We start from the raw sequence: 21,590 nt of genomic DNA, 5'->3' as shown, positions 1-21,590 counted from the left end.
CCACAGATTTCATATGAAGAGGAAATAAGCTCGAATGCCTTTGATTATACCAGATCGTAAAATCTTAAATGCTACCACGACGGTATGGCGTTGACGATAGGAGCGCGTGCCTATGGAACGCACACGGGACTTGATTGAATATTATAAATCGAAGTCTCCTCGCTGCACAGGAGGTGAGATTTTCGGCCGGAGATCGAAAAGCGGACAGGCACCGGCTGCACCGGGAAAATGGTGCATATTTACAATATATTATATTATGTAGGCAGGTTACCGCAGCCGTATCATCGGTCGCGACCGGTATACTTTCCCATAGACTGTCTTGGCGGTAATTTATACGCGCGACCACTATATGCCCCATTCGTCGGATCGACGACGTACTGCCGTCACTATATATAATACACAGTACACACATATATTACACACACACATAATATATATATATATATATATATATATTATATTCTCTAATAATAATTGATCGTTACGCGATCTCATCCGGATCTCGTTATAAGGCTGCTCGCTGCTATATATACTAGCATATAATATATATTATATTCTACCAGTGTTGTACTTACGTATTGTACATTTGTACACATACGCGTACTACCAACGACTATAAGCGATAGGGATTTTGACACGAACTCTAAACATAATACTATTGCGTGTATATATATTATTATATAGTGTACGGTGTATAGTAGTGCAATGAGCGAATGATGAGCGTTAACTCGGATGAAAATAATTACAGAAAAAATACACGCTCGCGATACATATTACATTATAATAATATACATATTGTAAATCAGCGCGGTTACGGACGACTATATTGTGATCAGTATAGACTATATAGATGCAACACTCGTGGGATAGTGGCAGAATATCATCCACGATCCACGTGTATATATTATATTATAGAGTTGTAGAAAACAGTTTTCTCGGAGATAGCCAAGCGATTTTACTATCGCACAGCAAAATACCCTGTTGTTAGATATCCTGTATACCTATTATAAAGGCTTTTAATTAATAGTTACAATATTACTGTATAATCGAACAATGACCACTTATTGAAGCCTCACCAATCAGCATCAAATTTTGTCAATTATACTTTCAAAATCGATAGGATATAATATTTCTTTTTGTATATATAACACAGCTAAACTGCTTAATAGATCTTGAATCTTTGTGACAGAATATTTTTTATCACTGTAGAGTTGATATTTGATAAATCACATTCATTATATGCATTATTTGTAGGAATGATGGTTAGGTTAGTTTTTAATATACTTGTATAACTTAAAAATCCTATTTCTATATCTTTAGATTTAATATATAGTTTACATATTTTATAATTGAGTTATATTCATGATTTATAAAATATAATCTATTTAATATTTTGATCTTGCTAGATAAATTGTTTGATTCTACCATTTAATCTTAAAATATACAGAATGACAATTTAATTGAGTAAGTTAAATCGGTTATAAAATATTAAAGTGATCCATGATTATTATTTTTTATTAAAATTGCATTATATCAATTGTGTTTTTTATAAAATATAATACAATATGATATTTACTGTTATCTGTAGGTGCAGAATAATACTTTTTCCCCCTGAAAAAATTGACGAGGTGGCAAATACATCATCATTGCCCCTTCTTCCACAAAAAAAAAAAAGAAAAAAACGCCACCACTTTATTAAGAGATGATATTTATGTACTAGTTAGTGTAGATGATATTTTTTGCCCTAGATCGAATGAAATAAACATGAAAAATAAATAATGGATATAACTGTAGTAATCGTTGAACTGCTGTTACTAAAAGCCAGCCATACATAATGATTTAATTTATCTATTATATTTGAAAGATAATATGTCAACTGTGTATTTATATTGTGGATAAATTGATAAAAAAATTTAAAATTTTATCCATGGATTTTTGACAATAATAAAATTATGATTTTAAATATTTTGCACATCATATATAACTATAAGTACCTATTTTATCTATCACTACTCGTTTGCTTCTAAGTCCTACATTAAAAATAACATTTTTTAAGGACGCCTTATTTAATATTAACAAAGTGATGACAATCACCATAAGCTAGTTGCTGACCTCTGCCTATGGCGGTAATATAATAAAACATATAATACGCATTTTTTCTATAATTGCCTACAAATTGGTCCACAATTCACTCAGATGCGTCCTACGCGATAACATGTATATTATTATACGTATATCCGTGTAGGTAAGTACCATCGCCGCAGCCGTATCGAAAATTCATGTCGCCACCGTTGTCGTTTTATTATTATTACAAGAAAACACGATATAAATGTCCTGTTGGAGGCGGACAACACAACAACGTTATGGTTTTAGGCCGCCGCAGAAGTCTGTACCTATTGGTAGAGTTGTATAATACCTATAGTATATATACATTAAACATATTATACAAATTAATAAATACAATATGCGTTAAACTTATATGACTTATGTCATTAATATTAAAAAATAATATTGGACTTAAATAATAACTTAAATTCTAAACTATTAAGTCTGCAGTTGACAAATTTAATATCAATGGATTAGGTGGTTTAGGTATAACTAACTGGAAATTTGCAAAATTAAAATGTTTAAAAAAATTAATGAAATAAATGAACGTTATATTATGATTCATAAAGATTAATGACTACTAAAATATTAAATAAGTACATTTTACAATAGAAAAAATTCCTAAAAGTATATTATAGATAACCATTTCATGATTTAAATAATGGAATTTATTACAAAATAAAAAATTCTAAAAGTGTTATAAGTTGGACATTTAACCGCAAACCTATTTTAAAAAAACATTTAGACAACAATGTCGAGCATATAATATCAGCGTTAGTTCCAAATACTTATTTACTTATAGGTAAATATGGTTTCGAATAATCTTATTCTGAGATAATATGTCACAATAATTTATTGTTAATGTTTAGTTTATTGGAAATAATTTCTAACCAATAAATAATTTATTTTTTGGGGTTAAACAACTTAACTTTAAACAAAAATTAAAATAAGGAAACATTTTGAATAATTTGTATGAAATAGGTATAAGAAGGGATAATAAAAATGATTTGCCGACATTCTTATTTTCTATTTAGAAAACACGCCATCGCTGAAAAATGAAAATATTTCATGTAATCTGTAATCTGATTATACGTACTTATATTATAACATTTTTCAATCTATATACAAAAATAAAATGTACATAATATATAATATCGCAGTCAACAATACTTTATATATTATAAGTATATTTATCAAATATATTATATACAACAATACTATTATGTTATATTGTTAAGCTGCCGCTATAATTCGTAAAATAATATTTACAAGTTAAGCATTTAAATGTAATAGTAAAAAAACTATAATATAAATTTATACATATTATTAGTGTACTACCTATTATACTGTATATATTTTAACATTTATAAGACACATGTATAATAATAATATTAATGGTACGATAAGTGTGAAGGTTAAACTATTACAACGAGAAACTGCATAAAATAACCAAGTATAATAATAATGCTAATTCAATGATGTTCAAACCAACAATATTATAAAGTAGTATAGGTATATACAGGTATTGTATTGTAAAATGTATACCGCTGATTCTGTGTATAGGCGTATAGTAGGTAGTTACTAAATCCTCGTGCATTTTATTCTTTCTATTTGTGCATGTAGTAATATTGTAGAAATCTCTGATCATTTTTTATTTTAAATACAATAATATTAAAAAAATTCTAACATGATAAACATATACTTAATTTTAATAGGATTTCTTTTATTATATTAATATTACTTACCAACAATTCATATTTAGTTTAATGTATCTATTACCTATATAAATATACATTTATTCATTTGTTACAATAGTTTTTGAAAAACTAAAAATTATAAAACTGTTTTTCCATAGCTGTTATTTAAATATATAATATTATATAAAATATGCTGTACGATGAAGACCACTCCGGTTAACTGGGAGACTGGGACACTGGATTAATACACAAGTAGTAAGTACCAACAAGACTACAAGAGTACCAGGTTTTTGAAAGAAACAATGTCCCTCCACCTTCTACAAATACCCACTCAGTTCAATGATAAACAAGACTATAACACTGTACAGTAAGTGTGCACTATATAACATTTATATTTTATCATTTTACCTTATTCTATCATTTCCTCTTGTATTTTCATTTATTGGTTATTCTACTTTCCTATTTGCATGCATATTAATCTTCGCCTGCTGCAGTATACTCAAAAGTGTCATCGACGCCATTACCTGGAGATTATAAATAAATTTTAAATAATCAGCGTTCGCAACTTAAAAAAAATTATTCCTTCATTTTCATCTTTAATCGCGCTCGTTACGTTGGTATACACATAGACAGTACGTATAAAAGTGTACAGCAGGTCTGAAGAGAATTGTTTATTTTCCCGGGATGGTATTTTACCCCGTCAGACACCATAGGCTGTCGTCCCTATTGATTGGACCGATGTCGGTTATAATTACTGCTGATCGCGGATCAGCGCAAACGCGTCTGTGAACAGAGAGAAATATATAAATATAAAAATAAACTTTTGCTCGTTACTACTCTACTGCTATTGTATCCGTTGCTAGCCAAGAAAATAAAATACTCGTTCCAGTAATTGTCATACAAAGAATCTGAGAACAAACTAAAATACCAATAAAAATACAAGAGTATATAGGTACCTACTTTAATACTGTTGTAAAATCGTTTCCCTTAAAATGAAGTATGAGCCTTTATACCATATGGGATGTATTTATATTTATAACCATAAAACGATTCGAGATGATACCTAGGTATAACCTAACCTAAGCGGCCAAACATATTAAACATAAATCATAATGGAATATACTGAAGATTTTGATAAAGAATAATTTTATTCAGTACCTATATTGTCTTTAATATTGTCTGAACATAAATCGCCCCACTTTATATATTGAACGACACACAATGTTTAAATACGCCAACTGCAAACGATTCATAAATCATTAAAATTAATATAGACGTTCGCCGCTCGTTTAATGGTTACCGACTGTAAGGTTTATTTTTTTAATGTGACGAGTGGTATAGGTAATAATACGCAAATTCGTCTGCAGTGAAGATGTTTTTTTTTTACTCGTCTGGTAAAATTTATGACGCCAAAATTATTAAGGACACAGTAACCCGCTGTTTCATGACTACCGTGGCAAATAATAATATACATACCACGCAAATATTATAATATTATATATATAGCGTCGAAAAAAGGTTTTTTACTAGTCTACGAAAAATAGAAACAAAAATAAAAATATGAAAATAATTTGTTTATATGTCCCTATTCCCAATAACGTACTGCCGTACTGGTACGACCAAATACTATCTAGGAAAAAGTTTACAAGCGCTTGTATCCTAGGATACATATTATATGTCGGCGCTTTCTTATTACCACATAAAATTCATATTTCATCAATACTGTATAGATTTTTAAAAATATTTTTCCACACAATAAAAATACACAAACCAAATTAAAAATGTGTGTGTTACATTAAGCGACACCCGTATGGCGTATATTTTACATGTGGCCGTGAGTATGGACCCCCCGTTTTGCCTAAATTTTAATATTATATGATTACCGTTTCGCCCAGACTAGTATAATGTATAAATCGATTTAAAATTAAATTGACAATGTTTAAGTAAAATATTGTTCTCCAAAAAGTTTTTTTCAGTTCACAAAAACGGCGCATTTAACAAATTTAGTCCACAGTATGTATAAAACGTATTATAAAAAATGTAATTTAAACCACAATAAATAAAAATAGTCATTGAAGAACGAATAAAACGACTCGCACACATTCGTCATAAACAGAATACCCAATGAATTATGTTCATAAACTAGAATTAAATGTATTATAGGTATTACTGTATTAAAGCTACTCGTAATTATTAATTTCAACACGACAGTTTACAAAATTTGATATAGTAAATAATTAAATAATAATAAAGTACAAAAACAATTAGGTGCATTATCTTTAACATTTAAAATTTTTAAAAGTATTCTAAACAGAAATTATTAAATTAATTAAATTATGACCAATTTATTATCTGTTCAAACAAAAAAAATCAAGTATATAACTAACATAATAAGTATAATATATTTATTTTAGACATTCCAGTAAAATAATATATCGAATTTTATTAGAAAAAATATCAACTACTTATATTTATAGCAATTAATTACTGTATATTTACGCGAATTAAAATTGTATGGACCAGGGAGGCTATAACTTATACTTTAAACTTCTAGGGGGCTAAGATTTATACAAAAATAAATTTGAGTTAGAAAAATTGCAAAACTAATCGTCTTCACCTATTTTGTTGGTAAATTATGAGTAGTGAGGCGCGCTTAAAAACATCACAAAACAAGATCACTTTAGCCCACCTAATCGAGAACCTGGTGCGTCATGCAAACTATATAATAATTATCCACTAAACCACCACTTACCAATATGTATATATATATATATAATATTAAATAATAACGTGTATGCCTACAGACTATATAGGCATAATACACACAATATGCACAACCGGTCGCCGATCAAACTATACACGCCGTTTTTTTTCGCGTAAAAATATATAAATAAAAACAGCAACAAACCACCGAGTACCGAGCCCGGCAGTTAATAATTCGCGTTGTGCGTACGTATGGGGACGACGGCGGCCGCGTCGGGCCGGGGGTGTGCCACTCGATGCGAAATGTGTAGGTATATATATTATATTATATTTTTTATAACACATTATATATTTACGGGAGGGAGATAAAAGCCACTAATAAAAATATCATACATACTATAATATGTATATTATATACGTGTGTGTGTGTGTGTGTGTGTGTGTGTGTGTGTGTGTGTGTGTGTGTGTGTGTGTGTGTGTGTGTGTGTCGAGTTTCGCAGTCATGAATCTTGTGACCGCGCTACAGTTATAAGGTATATTATATATAGGTAGGTAAATAGCGCGTGTGAAATTAATGTTTTTAACAACCGGCAGCCCGCGTGCCAATAAATGAAAAATGAACGGTGCCCAATCAACGGAGGCAGAAACCCTGCGGCGCGCTGTAGTCCACGACGAGGTGATCACCACTGCCCCGGACGACGTAGTAGTCGCGTCGTATTATCGCAATTTCCAATCGTCTGCGCGTGCTCGCACAATATGCTCAATGGCCACTACACATCACACACACACACACACACACACACACACACATATATATAATACATATAATATTATGTTTATGTATAATCTACTGCGGCGAACCCGATCGACATTTTTATACTTCCTACCCGTTTGTATATTATTATATACGGGTACACTGTACAAAATTATTACCAATATGTTATATTTTATGTAGCTGTAGAAAAATATTTTTAATCTCATGAATTCAAAATGGTTATAGATGTTTTTTCCTGCGTAACATTACACAAACTTATATATACATATATAAAAATATACACCATACATATAGGTAAAAAGGTTCATCGATTCATCTACGTTTATCACTAAAAAGTGTAACCACTGACTTCGAAAAGGCTTTTATTCATATTAAAGACGAATTTTAAATTCTATTTATGAAATATGGCCACAGACAAAAATAATAGGATATCGATTTCATTTAACGCAAGCTTGGTATCGTCAATTGCAAAAGCTTAGATTGTCGATCGAATACCAAAATCAATCATCTGAAATTGGCATTTGGATACGTCATACTTTTGATTTACTTGTTTTAGAACCGACTGAAGTCACTGAATGTTTTGTTGAAGATTTTATGTCAAATCAACCTACCGATGAACGAGTTAAAAAATATTCAGAATATTTATTATAAAATTATATTGACGAAAATAGTATGTACTCACCGACAAATGGACAGCTATGTCAAGTAGCCTACAACGACCAACGCATGTGAGTCATTTCATTCGAGAGACAATCAAAGTTCTTATAAAAAAAGTCCTTCAATTATAAAATGGCTAACCGTTCTAGTAACAGAAATTCAGACAGACGTGTACATCAAATTAAAAAGTACTAACATATAAATAATAATTCACAAGATCATACTGTAAGAATCCGCCAAAAAAAAAAATAACAAAATTATAACGGACTACAAAAATGGAATAATTGAAAGGTAACATATTGTGTTTAATAAAATACTATACACTAAATATATTGATTAAAACAAAATTTTGTTTTAAATTTCATTTACGATTTTGTGAAAAGTATATCCTACAATTTCAAAAAAAATATATCAACTAATTTTATATACAGGTACATTGTACAATTTACATAACTAAGCTATCGAATACCATAATATTACCTATATCATTTTTTTCACATTATTATATTTGACCATTTTTTTAAATACAATTTAACATTTTCTAACCTATGTCGTATATACTATATATATATATATATATATATTTACATTTATTGAATTAATAGTGAGATAATGGTCCCACATTATGCATGCAACCCAGCATTAGTATCATTGGCGTAACTATAGGTCTAAAATATTAAGAGGCTGCAGGCCCACAAATAAATACCTAATTTAATTTACTTGTTTTCATTCTTTCCAAAAAACTAGGTCTAGATTATTTTCATATCAATAGTAATAGCAACAACAACTGTACAAATACAGATATTTTTTTTGGTATATTAAAAATACTAAATAAGTTTTTTGTCCATTTTTAATCACCAAAATAAAACTAAATTATTGAACGGTGATCGCCACAATGCCGCTGGTCGATGCCACAAGCGTGTATAATATTTATTCGATAAAAATATTTTTTTAAATTATATGTATATTGCAAAATAAACTTTAATATTTTATATTTATACAATTTACTTTTGAATAGTTCTGTTATAATAATTCTCTACGTCATATTGCATAGGATGTATCTCACATTCTCACTATTTCATGCCTAAATTATTATTTAATCTTAAATAATCGAAAAAATTTCGGGGGGAGCTAAAATATATTTTGTGCGGGCTAAGCCCACCTACGTCCCCCCTAGTTGCGCCAATGATTAGTATATGTTAAATAAAATTATTACTTCCTATATTATGGCTTTTAATATAAGCGTAGTATACAATTGTTTTGGTAAAAACGTGGTAAATGTCTTATTTGGTGGAAAATGAAAGGGTACACTTTTGGTGGAAACGGGCATCGCCCAATATATTATAGTCTATCATGGATACTCTCGCGTCCTTAATGCACTCTCTATTTAGGTCGATGGAAAAAAACGGTCCAACTCTAACAATAGTTGCTAATATATTTAATCATTTAAAACCAACCATCATACACACAAAACTTAAATTTAAAAGAATCTACTAAATACTGCATTATTAATTATAAGAATATACGATATATATTAAATATACCTACCGATGCAATTATACTTTTGTATGAGTAAATATAATATATTTTAACATACTACCGATAGGTACGAAAAGTACAAATCCGTTCGTTTAATAGTACTATAATGATATAACATAACAAGTGTTTTAAACAGAAATAATTGTAATAATAATTAGTATAATAAATAATATTATACGCCGTAGGTGTGTTACAGATATCATAATCTAAGTTATCGTTTGGTAACATAACCCACAGCCACATTAAAAAAAAAAAAAGCTCGTTAGAATAAATTTCAATAACACATGACACAGCTTAGATCGTGTATAATATTAATTAAACACATCCAACATTTTTAATCATTAATTATTTACCTATTTTTGCGTGTATAAACATTCAACATGACGTTTTTATAATATAATATATTATAATAATTATATACACTCGTAAGATATAATAATACGTGTTAAAAATCTATCTCGGGCCACATACTACAACATCTTGCACGCCACAAATCCTGCCCGAATCGTGTTGCCGGGACTTTGCCGCTAGCGACCGCGTAAAGCTGTCTTCGCCACATAGAAAACATGTCGTATACAGAGTCTGGTCGACTTTTGGGCTCTCTAGACACCGTAACCGATGGCAGTAGTCGCACGGCCGATATCGTCTGAACTGTTTTCGAATGCTCATTAGTCATTAATAGGGCTGGGATTTCGATGCACTTTGCATTGTTTTTCAAAGCTTACAGTGCAATGATCGTCTTGTCACAAATTTGTTTTATGTACATTTGAATGAGAATAAGAAAGTTTATTTTGCATTTTTTTGCATGTTTTGGCTTTTTTTAGTTTTTAGGTCATTTTTTTAATTGTTTAGGGCATTTTAGAGTTTTTGGAGCATTTTTTGAGTTTTGGAAATCAAGTGTATGAATTTGAAATTTTATTTTAAGATTTTAAGATTTTTATACCAACATGGTTTTTAAATAAATATAACAGATTATAAGTAGGTACTCGTAATTCGTATTATATTATCGGACAAGGTTTGAGTAACCTCTACCCGCATTTCCTGTTAAATAATCTTAAATCGGTAAAATCGACGTCCGATGATTGCATTTTTTTAGGGCATTTTTCGGGGGTTTTTAGGGCATTAAAATCCCAGCCCTAGTCATTAATCATTTTAATCATGACGGTTTTAGTAAGAGATCGGTAAAATAAACCAACGAGATACCTGGTAAGCTGTCCACCGAGATCGGTCCTTGTCAGATCTGGTGATCCACGTGACGATTCTTACACAATATGTGTGGAGTTCTGTACTTCACTCGTCACCTTTATTAAAACAAAATACAAACCGATCGTTTTCCATCTCTACATATAATCAAAATACGAACGCATGTGTATACATAGGGTTTTAAAATTTCATGAAATTTATTTTCTTGAAATATTTTATTGCAATGAAAAATAAAATATAAATTATTATATCTTAAAGTTTATAAACACGTCAACTTGCAAGTGAAAATTTTCAAAAGTTGGTTTATTGTGTGAAACAAAGAAAATATGTATAATAAATAATAATAATAACCAATAAGGATCCAATTAATAATACAAGTGATAAATAACAAAAATGTATAGTGCATATTTTTGCATATTTACTATCAATATTTTCTGTATATAATCAATATATTATTTCTAATCAACTATAACCGAACATATTTAAAAAAAGAAAAAATATTTTTCAATATTTCATTGAAATATTTCAAAAAGAGTGAAATTTTCAATTTTGAAATATTTCAATTGAAACATTTCAAATTTAGAACCCTATGTATACATATTGTACAATGGTCCGTTATTATAACGTGAGCGTCAATTTCATTTTATAGAAATAAATAAACAGTTATTTTCTATAATATTGTTATTGACGAAACGTGTTCAAATTTGTAGCTTTGCTCATAACTGTGCCCAGGCCTTTTGTATAGAAAGTTCAAAGTATAACCCATAAACCGAAATGGGTACATTTTAACTCCCCTAAAATATTATAATTGTCTTTAAATACTCACAGTACCTAAGTATTACACTTAATTCCTCTAAAAGAGGTATGATATTATGTTTATATTTATTTGTTCGTATTTTATATTTTATGAGATGCATACACTTTTATTTAATCGTCAATAAATAATAATAATATAATAGTTGAACAACAAAAAATTACTACATTTCATTACACATAAAAAAAAATTTATATTATGTAACACAACAATAAATATAATTTTAATTAAACTAGCATGATAGAAAATATGATTTTTTTCAAATATAAAATTTGAATAAAGAAATATAAATGCAATTTAAAGTACAAATATTTTTGAAGGCTAACTAGAACCACCTCCAAGTGATAGTGTCCTTCGAGTGTGCTAAATATTTGTAATTTTTTTTTAAGAAAGTAAAATGTTTTTAGGGAGATTATCATAAGTGTAATACGATAGCAAAATTTTTTTAGAAGAATTTACTGTTTAATTTTTTAGGGGAGTTAACATTTTCCCACGGAAATCGGTTAGGTACTATTATTTGGGAAGAGAAGAGAAGTATATAATGTAGCGTATTTTTCAATATGTGATTGTACTTAATTTAAACTTTAAACTTACTATAGCAGCTTTTAAAAGTTTATTTTTCAAATTTTTAAATAAAAATTATTGTAAAATTAAAAAAAAAATTGGTTTATACATATTACAATTACATATATTAATGGAAGGTATAAAATTGTTTTTGTGGAAACGTTGAATCGGTCAATATCTCATTTAGTGGAAACTGGTTTTGCTGCCCTTACTAAGAACGAAATAACTAAAGAACTTTATACAGCTTTATTATTACTATAATACATAATACGAGTGTCGAGTATGTATTATAATTTAAATTTACATAAAGGTACCTATTAAAAAAATCGTGGGAAACTGCAAAAAGATACCCCGGTATCAGTCTCATATCCCACTATATTTATAGTGACACCACTGAAAATGTGGCACTATTAACCGCGACAAGCTGTTGTGGTATAGGCGTAATAGGTATAATACTATAATATAGCCCGCAGTATTTACCTGCACGATTACAAATTACACGCCATACGGTAGAGTATATGTACAGGTATTCCGATTTCAGTTAGACGGTAGTAATATTATTATAATGAACACCTATATAAGCTTTAAATAGTCATATACACTCCACGGTCCGTGGTACACGTAGAATACATTATCAAGTATAAGTATAATATTATGACAACGTTAATAGTATGATAATAGTAAGCACGGTTAGCTGCAGTATACCTATAGATACTCATATACTCGTGCGTGTACACAATAATACAACATAACGACATGCATGATGGGCATTTATATAAATTTTAATCATTATATTATTAGCCATTGAGTAAAAACGTTAAATGCTCTTATAATATAATGTGTAGGTACCTACCTACGCATTATTACTGTATATAGATACCTTATGCACTATGTATAGCTATAATATTCAGAATAAAATATGTACTACTTTATACTTAATAATTATTATTAGTATATTGTCGTATGGTATGTGACAATAACCTATGCATAAACTGAAGTATTTAGTATACAATAGTATTAAAAAGAAATCACGCATATTACCGTTCAAAAACACAATAAAATATAATATATTATATTAAAAACGACGAGTACGGAGTAGGTAATACTACTTATGACTTGCGCGCGCACATGTGTGTGTGTGTGTGTGTGTGTGTGTGTGTGTGTGTGTGTGTGTGTGTGTGTGTGTGTGTGTGTGGTGTGTGTGTGTGTGAATAGCGAATATGTATACGATATTAAATAAAAACATATTATTATATATTATTATAATGTACGCGTTTAAGTGTAGGGTCGACCGTGTCAAGCATCGCGTGCTCAAGTGAAATTATTTCGCATGCGTATAAACCACGCGACAATATATTAATATAATAAGGCATATATACATAGATATAGATTTTAATATTACCACAGATGCATTTTATTGAAAACTACCGAGTTTACAACGTCGGGTGTCGACAATATATTATTATTATATGATGTGAAAAATTGGACTACTGCAGTAATTTCTGTAGTGACACACATAAGTATTTGTATAAGAATAAAACGAACCGATTTCGTGTGTAAGCATTATTATTAAGTATATATTTTTAATGCCTCGTCGTTTATGTTATATATAAAAAGTAAAAATGAATATAATAATGCATACATTTAGTATGATATAATATGTTGTTTAGAAAAAGTAGGAGTATGCTTCTAAACATGTGATGTAGTTAAAATAATTTTAGATGTATAATTTATTAAAATACATTTATACCATCAGAAATTGATGTTTGGTCATTTTCATGATTTATTTCAAGTATACAAATAGTGATGACACAAAAACAATGACATAAATATAATAATTGTATGGATTGCCGATTGACGGATTTATCCTCATTTTCTTGAATGCGATTAATAAACGATGCATATTAGGTATTTTTTATAGGCATTGAAACTTCAGGTTAGTTTATATATTTTTACAAAAGTAATGCAAATAAGATAATCTAAATTACATAATATTAATTTGCATATTAATCAATAATCAGACTATATAATAGTGGTAATAAACTAATAAACATTTGTGTTCCTAAATCAATTACTGGTTCAGTAATAAATTACGTATTAATATAAAACAAATAAACACTCGTATACAATTTTTTAAATTATTTATAGATTAATACTTTGCATTTGTCTGGTTGTCTCAATACGTAAAAAACGTAAATATTTATGACTTTAAGATTTAAATATTATGTATATTAATAAAATACATTGTCAATGAAAATTAATTCTAAATAATTTAAAAAAAAAAAATTAATTCAAAAAAATCATATACGGGAGATAATGATATAAACTAATTTAGAGTTTATAACTTCGGTAATATTAATGTTCCCGATATTAATTTAAATTAATTTTCCTATGATATAATTAATATCAATAACAATAATATTTTCAATAAAATATGAACTATTAATGTAGGATTTCAAAATTCACCTAGCCACGTCTACCAAACTTCGTTCAACGCCGAGCTAAGTACATTCCAATGACGACAAACCGACTTTCATCGCTCGCCGAAGAGTTGAGTTTAAAAACAGCATCTGCGCAGCTCACGCCGATAACGTGCAAAAGACAGATCATATTTTTTCAAGAGGAGGTGATGTGGCGATATTGGGTCTTATCATCGTTACCATTTAAACAATGTGAATTTCACCTTTCTTGTTTTAACTTGGTAATTATTATTTTACATTGTATTTTTATCTTGTACATTACTTTTGTGGTTTACCTATAGCTCTGCTTATTTATTAAAAATAAAGGACAACGAATAAATGGTTTTCGCTACAAACAATAATAAATAATATAACATAGAAACATATAACAATTTATTTTTAATGTATACAAAACAATGAAATTACCGAGTGTACAGTTAATAACAGTCTTTAAATATTCGTTATTAACTGTCAAACATAATTTTCAACAGCATCACATTGAAAGGATTATTTTTGTCGACAATGCCTAGCAGACAGCGTCGTGCCATTTACTGACACGTCCGCACAAAAAAACATCGACTTCTAATTCGTCCTTTTATTGCAACTCGTCGGACTGTCGCACGTCACTGCGGCACAGCTTCTCGCCCGTGTGCGTCCGCCCGGTTTCATCAGTGTGGCACTCAAACTAAACTTCTTGTCACATACACCACAGCGGTACGGTTTTTTACCGGTGTGCTTCCACAGGTGCCTAGTTAAACTACTTTTTTGAGAAAATGACTTACCGCACACGTAACAGTCGTATGGCTTCTCGCCAGTATGCGTCCGCAAGTGGTTAATCAAATTGGTTTTTTGAGAGAACGACTTTTCGCACTCGTCGCAATCAAACGGCTTCTCGCCAATATGCGTCCGCAAGTGGTTAATCAAATTGGTTTTTTGAGAGAACGACTTACCACAGTTGTTATAATCGTACGGTTTTACGCCCGTGTGCGTCCGCTGATGTACCGCCAGTACGCTATTACTGCTAAACTCCTTGCCACATACGCCGCATGATGGGTATGATTTATCAGTACACATACGCGGGTGCACTGTCAACTCGCTATCGATGACAATCCTCTGATTAGAAACGTAACGCAGATAGGGTTTCTTTTCTCTTATTCCTGTCTGTCGGCGCATCGTCAGATGATTGTTTTGTGTAAATTCCATATTTTTCATATACAATATTTCGTCACACGTATTTTCACAATATGTATTACACTAATAATAATATAACAAAAATAGGTTAGGTAACTTATTAAGTTATGATTGTACTAGATACAATATTACATGCAAACTATAGAACGATCAGAACGTAAGTGTTTTAAATAACGTATTTACAATTTAATGTATTGTAAATTAGATTGGTTGTCAACACAATATTTCAAGCCAATATTGTGTATCTCCGTTTATACATATTTATACTGTTCGCGACTCGCGCTGTCTATTTTATCTATATTATTAACGATGATATAATACTGTCAATCTGCGATCGACGACGATGTCCGTGCGGCTACCTTACGTCCGGCGAGCCGCACGCCGTGCTTTGTCGTTGGTGTGCACCACGATTTAAAATATATCTTAAATAGTGGGTTACACGTCCTAACAAAGCCATTAAAAATCGACATTTTATATCTGATACAGCTGCATTCTTGACGTTTACTATTGACACTCAGTGCATAGAATATATATTACGCTCGTGTTCGGGGTGGGGTAGGAAGGTCCGATTAATATCACCATTATACTTATTAGCAGGGTATTGGAATTGAATGCGCTTAAAAATAATAAAATATGTGCATAGATAATATTATGCACTAAAAAAATCTTAATTGTGCAATATTATGTAGTTATGTTTAAAAAAAAATTAAACAAATTTAGGTATAATTTTTTATTTTTGGTTCGTAGATCTTGAAACATTTTTTGATTATTCAGTCCTATAACGATTTGTCATACAAAAAATTGCAAACGGACTGTTTTTAAGGAGTTTGATATAGGCAATTTTCTATGTTTATACCTACGGATTGCATAAACGCGATTTTAATAACAACTTATTGACTGTTAAAAATAATAAAATATTTTAAAGAATATATTTTAGCCTTATCTGTATGGGCTATAGGCTATGGCCATAAGACATGTTAACTTTATATTAGTGTTTTTAGTATTATTTGTTTTAAAACTATATTATGTTATGAAGCCAGATAGTTTTTAAAATTTTGTGCATGTGCAAATATTTTTTTTTCTAATAATCTATTTAAAACATAGTACATTGTTCGTCGCTTATAAGACTCATGGATATAAGGTTCAGTCGCTGATTAAACTCAAAATCGTCTTGAACAGTCCGGATATATTCAAATACATAGTAAAATTTCGGTTATAACTCAAATTTGGTAAAAAAATGTTAGAAAATAAACATTTTTGGTTAAAATTTTGAATTAAATTAGTTTTCAAAAAATATCTATTTTTGTTGGTTATTACTGGTTTTGATTCATGCTTTATAGTGTATATATGTACTATGGATCTACAACAAATTTTATCGCAATAATCATTATTATAGTGCAAGTTATAAATACACTTAAGACTCAAGAGGTGTTAAGAACAGCTGTTCGTCACAGAGGTAATAATTTTAATATACAATCTAAGTACGAGCAGTATATTCTTGGAATATTAGAACCCAGTTCGAAACAAACCAAAATAACAAATTTTTTCATAAATAATAAGAATGTACATTATACAATACATAATATGTACATACATAATTTATAATTTTTATAATATAATTTTAATTTTTTAATCATAATTTTTTTCATTTATTCACTAAAAACTAATAAGTAATATTATGTATGTATTTAGAATTTAGATAGATTAAAATAAAAGTAAAATATGTAGTAAAATAAAATTCAGAAATTTGTAACTAAAATTTTTGATTTTTTTTGCCACTTCACTTTTAATATTCATTTAGTTATCCACTGTATTTTCTAATAGGTAATTAAATGTATAATATATAATTTTATTATAATTCAATATATATATAAATCAGTTATATTGTATCCAATCATTTTTATAACAAATATACTCGTATAATATATTTTTTTAATATTTATATAATATATTCTGTTGCTGTTTGAAATATATGTCCAATATTAGACATTAAAACAATATCAAATAATAAATACGCATGTATTAAACCAGTAGTCGGAAACTTTTTTGAACTCTCAGACCATATTCATAAATTAAAAAGAGCTCATGGGCCGAACAAAAATAAAAATTTTTTATTCTTAAATTATTTACAATGAAAAAAAAATAATGTTTAAAACTTTAAAATAATGGAATGTATATAAAAAAAAAAATTTTCGTTCTAAATTTAAAGCGGAGTGATACAATATTCTTATAAACATATATAAGACATTTATAGAATCTATATATCAATTCTAATTGAGTCATAGATCTAAAGTACATTTTAATGATTTACCACACATAGACACATACTTTATTACCCAACCAAAATATCAAATACCTAACCAACTCAACCCAAATTTCCCCAATATTAAAATTGAAGCTCTAGAACTTAGGTACTTTTCAAGTAAATGTAAATGTAATCAGTCGCTGCTCCAATTAACTTGTATCTAAATTTATCTTTATTATCTTGTAAACATAATAGGAGAGGTAAAAAATTAAAATATTAAATAATTAAACCAATAGGCACCAAATTTGTCAAAAAATTTCTGTTGAAATATATTTATATAAACATTTTTGTAAAAAAAATGGTACATTATTATTTGTAATATTTTATAAAAATATAAAAATTGTTCAACCGTCAAACCTATACTAATATTTAATATACAAAAAAAATTTTAACTGGAAGACATTTTATTTTTATATTCCTGATTTTATACAACTAAATATAATTCAAAACTTTAAACATATTCATACCTTTAATGAGAATAAAAATTACTGATTATTGGATCTTCCATTTCAACAGTTACCAGTACATCTTTGAATTTGTCTAATAATTTTAGTAATTCTGATCGCCTTATATTCTCTAAATACATTATCTCTTCTAAATGATGTTCTCCAGAAAGATAACCTTGTTTTAATAATCGCATCAATAAACGAAAATCATCAGGATTTGCTGATGCAGGTATATGCATCAATGCTATTTGCTCGTCTTCATCTAAACTGTGAAACATTTCTTCAGCGCTTGACATGGAAGAACTGTATCCCCCTGATGACAACTGAAGCCAATTTTCCGATAGGGTCTGATATGTAGTCATTGGCGCTTCAGAAGGATGTTTATTATTATAGTCATGAAATTCTGATTCATCATTATAATAACCCTACAAAAGCAAGTTTTATAATATATTTTAAGAATCATAATAACAAGAAAAAAATCTAATAATATTTACAAGTCCTTTACTGGATGGCATAAAATACACATATGTATGATATTGTAATAACATTTTATGCTGTAACAACCAAATTAAAATTTGAATCGTTGTTGAGCCACTACTTTTATCTTCAATAGGACACATTTTATACTGCAATGATGTTGGAAAGGAAAATTCACTCATTACCTAATTTTAAATATTATATGTTAATAAGATTAAATTACTAGATATTAGTTACAAGCTCAAATTTTTTTTCAAAAAAAATATTACCTCTAATAATTTTTGTCCGGGAAACCTCTTTTCAAATTTTTTGGCAAATTTATTGTTGCGTTCAGTTGGGACATTAGGAGCAATGGCATACATGTTTGTTTCAGACAATGGAAATATTACAATTGCATCACCCCAATAAATCAAATGTCCAGCTATATTAAATACCTGTAAACATAATATAATAATAATATAATATAATATTTAGACAAATACATTGATATTTTTGTCTTACCTGAGCCAAGGTAAGATCAGAGTCAGCAGATAAGGTTTCTAAACTTTTGACTGGGTTATACATATTGATTAGTCGAACAATTGATGGACTAGAATCTTGTGGCAAGTTGTCCAGCAGAACCTTACGTTCAGCCATTAACAGCAAACCATGATATGGTCTAAGTCCTTTTAAACACCTTCAAGCACAAAACATACTTTTACTGATTCACATCATCAAATCAAACATGCTCCCACTTGTTAATAGATTCCGGTTCAAAGTATTGTCCATCTCTATAGAAATGATGAACCTTGTGTGGCAAACAGAAGCTGACATCCACCCAGTCATTCACTTTTAATTTGATCAAACCATTCGTAACTACACCTTCAAACACCGATTTCAAATCCAGTGCTAATGTACTGTTTTCAAGGATTTTTTCAAAATGTTTATTATTATCAATAGATGAGTCTAGGTCACATTCACTAAAATCAAAAATAATTAAAAATAATTTTAAAAATAGGTATATAAATGTTTCTAATTATTTTGTATTTAAGTAAATACCAACTTCTATAGGTACTCTGTCTCAAAGCAGAATGTCAAGAGTACATCTCTCACATAACAGCATAGATAGTGACCGGTGGAAGAAAGGAATCAAAGTGTGCAGAACTGGTGTATTCTACTTTGAGACAGAGTATAGTCAATAGAAATTTCAATAACAATTTTATCTAGTACATACAATACTAAACAACAATTTATTGTCAAGCTACCTCACCTAACTTGATCTAACCTTCAAATTATATCAAAGTTGATGTTAAGCATTCGATTATATTTTATTGAAAAGGCTATTGTTATTGAAATGGAGTTTTACAAGAAATAAAAAAAAATTCAATGATGTAAGATTTTATTACTTTGCCATGGTATCATGTATGTAGAGCATATCTTTTATTTGTGAGGATAGATACGCACAACGCTTTTCTTCGTGTCGCAGAGCAACACCCAATATTTTACTCAGGTCGTAGTAACAGTTAGATATCTGACGGCGGGCAAATGCGTCCAACGCAAAAACAATGTTGATCATTATGATCGATGGGCTCTGCGGTTTTTTGTTGCCGCCTTCACCACCGCCGCCACTACTCTCGCTACCACCTGTCTGCAGCTGCATTGGATGACCAACGAATCGAACGTTGTTCACTTTCAGCTCAAACTTGCGGTCGCACAGCTCCATCTTGACGGCGAACAGACTAGATATGACGTCGTCCGTAAAGATGGTGAGATCGTGCGGTCGAACAGTCTTTTCCAGTCCCGCGTCTTTGTGCAAAGACCGTTTGTGATCGTTCAGACTCACCTTGACGGGTCCTCGAAAACTGTGGAACGGATAACGGAACAACAATTTGTCGCCCTTGCTATCGTTTTTCACTAGATATATGCACATTGGATTCGTTTCCGAGTCGGTCAAACGGAATGGGGCATCCGACGTTGAATGTGCCGGTCCCGGGTTCGCAGTCATCGTGATTTTAAATAAATTCGTATGAACGATAAAATAAAAAAACAAGTCGTTTTGAGTCGCTCTCAGTAAATGGATTAACATTAACCAGGACACATGCCGAAATACATTTTATTGAATAGTTTATAATATTTAAAATTTAACCATGATTTAAGATGGATTTAACTAATAAAATATAAAATAAATGGTGTGAATAGTACTGTAACTACTGTTGAACGTCAATCAGATAACGAATTCTGACAATTCTCTGAACATGTCTTATCACGCGGTATTTGAAAACACAAACTTTGCAAAAACAGAGTTCCGTTGCTTATATATAGTATCTTTTAAAAAGGTAAATAACTTGCGATGGTGGTGTAATGGTCAGCATAGTTGCCTTCCAAGCAGTTGATCCGGGTTCGATTCCCGGCCATCGCAGTCATTTTTTGCATTTTTTTTCCATTTCTTTAATTTTTGTATTGGTACTATTAACACAGAAAAATATTCAATACTTTATAATAATTAATACACATTACAAATCAAAATTTTCAAATATTTCGCTGAAGACCAATTAGTTTTAAGTGTAAAGTGTATATTTATCATCAATCATCATCATTCATCAACCTCAACTTTCTTAAAATGTAATAAGTGATCTACTGATGTGTATATTAACTAAAAAGTAAGGACAAAATAC

At 29.6% G+C, this 21,590-nt stretch overlaps 2 protein-coding genes and 1 non-coding gene across 3 annotated transcripts; 1 reads left to right on the top strand and 2 right to left on the bottom strand.

The window, feature by feature from the left end:
- Positions 1-14,888: 14,888 nt before the first annotated feature.
- On the bottom strand, positions 14,889-17,289 carry LOC132918423 (zinc finger protein ZFP2-like). The gene has a single exon (XM_060979636.1). The coding sequence runs from the start codon at positions 15,727-15,729 to the stop codon at positions 15,100-15,102; it is 630 nt and encodes a 209-aa protein (XP_060835619.1). The 5' UTR covers positions 15,730-17,289; the 3' UTR covers positions 14,889-15,099.
- Positions 17,290-17,796: 507 nt separating this feature from the next.
- On the bottom strand, positions 17,797-21,499 carry LOC132917077 (GATOR1 complex protein NPRL3). Its single transcript, XM_060977621.1, has 6 exons — positions 20,322-21,499; positions 19,671-19,895; positions 19,438-19,612; positions 19,206-19,370; positions 18,954-19,121; positions 17,797-18,884 (listed from the first exon to the last, which is right to left on the bottom strand). Exons 1-6 carry the CDS (start codon positions 20,999-21,001, stop codon positions 18,483-18,485), a joined length of 1,815 nt encoding a protein of 604 aa, XP_060833604.1. The 5' UTR covers positions 21,002-21,499; the 3' UTR covers positions 17,797-18,482.
- Trnag-ucc (transfer RNA glycine (anticodon UCC)) lies at positions 21,263-21,334 on the top strand. Its single transcript has one exon. It is a non-coding gene; the product is annotated as a tRNA-Gly (tRNA).
- Positions 21,500-21,590: the final 91 nt, after the last annotated feature.

This window comes from Rhopalosiphum padi, chromosome 1 (genome assembly GCF_020882245.1).
Source record: "Rhopalosiphum padi isolate XX-2018 chromosome 1, ASM2088224v1, whole genome shotgun sequence".
Classification (NCBI taxonomy): domain Eukaryota; kingdom Metazoa; phylum Arthropoda; class Insecta; order Hemiptera; family Aphididae; genus Rhopalosiphum; species Rhopalosiphum padi.
Note: the sequence above shows the minus strand (reverse complement) of the source record. Positions and strands in the feature narration are given on the sequence as shown.